Source organism: Galeopterus variegatus, unplaced genomic scaffold (assembly GCF_000696425.1).
Source record: "Galeopterus variegatus unplaced genomic scaffold, G_variegatus-3.0.2 Scaffold11150, whole genome shotgun sequence".
Taxonomy (NCBI): domain Eukaryota; kingdom Metazoa; phylum Chordata; class Mammalia; order Dermoptera; family Cynocephalidae; genus Galeopterus; species Galeopterus variegatus.
Window position 1 is genome coordinate 10,939 of NW_007737261.1, and position 2,741 is coordinate 13,679.

At 40.0% G+C, this 2,741-nt stretch overlaps 1 protein-coding gene across 1 annotated transcript; it reads left to right on the forward strand.

Moving 5' to 3' along the window:
* Positions 1-1,187: 1,187 nt before the first annotated feature.
* On the forward strand, positions 1,188-2,532 carry CYSLTR2 (cysteinyl leukotriene receptor 2). The gene has a single exon (XM_008594614.1). It carries the CDS (start codon positions 1,200-1,202, stop codon positions 2,238-2,240), a length of 1,041 nt encoding a protein of 346 aa, XP_008592836.1. The 5' UTR covers positions 1,188-1,199; the 3' UTR covers positions 2,241-2,532.
* The last annotated feature ends 209 nt before the right edge of the window (positions 2,533-2,741 follow it).

Sequence of the window (2,741 nt, forward strand, 5' to 3'; positions counted from 1 at the left end):
GGAACCGGTCTGTATGTGGGATCCGAACCCTCGGCGGGAACGCCACCACGCTCACAAGCAGCGCACTGTAGCAGTGCGCCACCGGGCCGGCCCTGGGTCATATTTTTTTATACATATTCTAGTCTGCCAATTTGTCACTTAATTGGTATATTTAGGCCATTTATATTTAATGTAGTTATTGCTACATGAGGGATGTCTGCCATTTTATTTTTTGTTTTCTGCTTGTATAATCTGTTTTCTTTTCCCTGCCTTCCTGTTGGTTACCTGAACACTTTTTGGAATTCCATTTTGATTTTTTTGTAGTACTTTTGAGTGTATCTCTTTGTATGGCTTTTCAGTGGATGCCCTAGGTATTACATTATACTGGTATATACGTTAGCATCATCATTTTACCAGTTCAAGTGAAGTGCAGAAACATTACTTCCCTTTATGTCTCTTTACTGTCCCCCATTTATAATATAATTATCTTAAATAATTCCCCTACATCCATTTAAAACCACATCAGACTGTTATAGTTTTTGTTTCGACCAACAAATGTAACAGACTCAAAAAGAGGAGGAAAGCCTACTGTATTTACAATATTTTTGCTTACCATGTTCTTTCTTCTTTTCTGATGTTCCAAGATGCTTTCTTTTGTCAATTTGTTTTAGTTTAGAACCTTCCTTTAGTCACTCTCTTAGGGTAGATTTTCTGGCAGCAAATTCTTAGTTTTCCATTAACTGAGAAAGTCTCCTTATCCCCTTTGTGTCTAAAGGATATTTTCGCTAGATTAAAAACCTTAAGTTGGCAGGTCTTTTCTTTCATCGCTTTAAGAAATGTGCCATTTCCTTTTGTCCTCCATAGTTTCTGAAGTGAAATTTGCTGTCCAGTATATTTACATTGCAGTATCACAGGGAGGCATTCACATCCACATGGGCACTAGGTCACAAATTCCCCAAGTTTGAGGCTTTAGTTTCAACCAAATAAATAAATGGTTACTCTACATTCTGTGAATTAGTAAATTTATCATGAAATATAATGCAGCATATGGTAAAGTCTTAACTGATATTTTTCAACTAAATATCAAAGAAAACTAGTATTTTTCCCTATTCCATTAAAACCTGGAAAGGTATAATCAGTGAGCAGGAGGAAAAAAGGAAATACACAAAGTAACTTTATTTGTATCTGTTTCTTTTTAATCCAGCATGGAGAAATAACTTATGTCCTTGCCTCCATCCGTCTCCATATCAGAAATGGAACCAAATGACACCTTCAACAATAACAACAGCAACAGGAACTGCATGATTGAAAACTTCAAGAGAGAATTTTACCCAATTGCATACCTGATAATATTTGTCTGGGGAGCCTTGGGAAATGGCATTTCCATATATGTTTTCCTGCAGCCTTATAAGAAGTCTACATCTGTGAATGTTTTCATGCTAAACCTGGCCATTTCAGATCTCCTGTTTATAAGCACACTGCCCTTCAGGGCTGACTATTACCTCAGAGGTTCCAACTGGGTATTTGGGGACCTGGCCTGCAGAATTATGTCTTATTCCTTGTACGTCAATATGTACAGCAGCATTTATTTCCTGACTGTGCTGAGTGTTGTGCGTTTTCTGGCAACGGTTCACCCTTTCCGGTTTCTACATGTCACCAGCATCAGGAGTGCCTGGATCCTATGTGGGATCATGTGGATCTTTATTATGGCTTCCTCAATAATGCTTATGAACATAGGCACTGAGCAAAAGGGCAATGTCACATCATGCTTAGAGGTGAATCCCAATAAAATTGCTAAACTGAAGATCATGAACCACCTTGCCTTGGTGGTGGGCTTCCTGCTACCATTATGCACACTGAGCATATGTTACCTGCTGATCATTCGAGTCCTATTAAAGGTGAAGATCCCAGACTTGGGGCTGCGTGTTTCTTACAGGAAGCCACTGATCACTACCGTTATTGCCTTGATCATCTTTCTCCTGTGTTTCCTGCCCTATCACACTCTGAGGACCCTCCATCTCGTCACGTGGGAAGTGGGTACATGCAGAGACGGGCTGCATAAAGCCGTGGTCATCACGCTGGCCTTGGCAGCAGCCAATACCTGCCTCAACCCTTTGCTTTATTACTTTGCTGGGGAGAATTTTAAGGACAGACTAAGGGCTGCACTCAGAAAAAGTCATCCACAGAATGCAAAGAGACAGTACAGCTTTCCTGTTTCTGTGGAGTTAAAAAAAGGAAACAAGAGTATAAGGAATTATTAGGTGAGAACTGTTCTTGTGTCTTTGTGTCCACCTTCATTCCCTCAGTCTCCAAATGCCTTTGTATTTACCCATTTCCAACAAATGCCAATTCCCAACATTTAATTAACATGGTTGTGTTAATAAGACCTACTTCAAAAATTTCATGAGGTATATTTTCAGTGATTGAGTCTAAATGAGGTATATAGGAGGAAAATTCCTACTAGAATCTTGTATGCTGAAATGTCAAATTGGAGGGAAATGCCAAGCACAGTGGATCCTACTTTTCATCAGATTCTGCACCAAATCTCTAACCCATCAGAAATTCTAAATTGTTAACTTTAAGTCAGCCCCAGCTTCCCCCGCTTCTCCAGCTCCCCTTCTCTCTTCAATCTCATGAGATATAGGCAATTGGCAAAGCCGCTGGAGGCCCCAGGGCAGATAAGAAGTGAATTCTAAAAATTCACAGGACAGACTTTGTGCAGAGGAAAGCTGCCTTGTAACAAAGCAGAGTCAAGGTCCTAA

What these genes read in the sequence shown, in the direction of transcription:
- CYSLTR2 (XM_008594614.1), top strand. Translation starts at nt 1,200, where the DNA reads ATGTCCTTGCCTCCATCCGTCTCCATATCAGAAATGGAACCAAATGAC.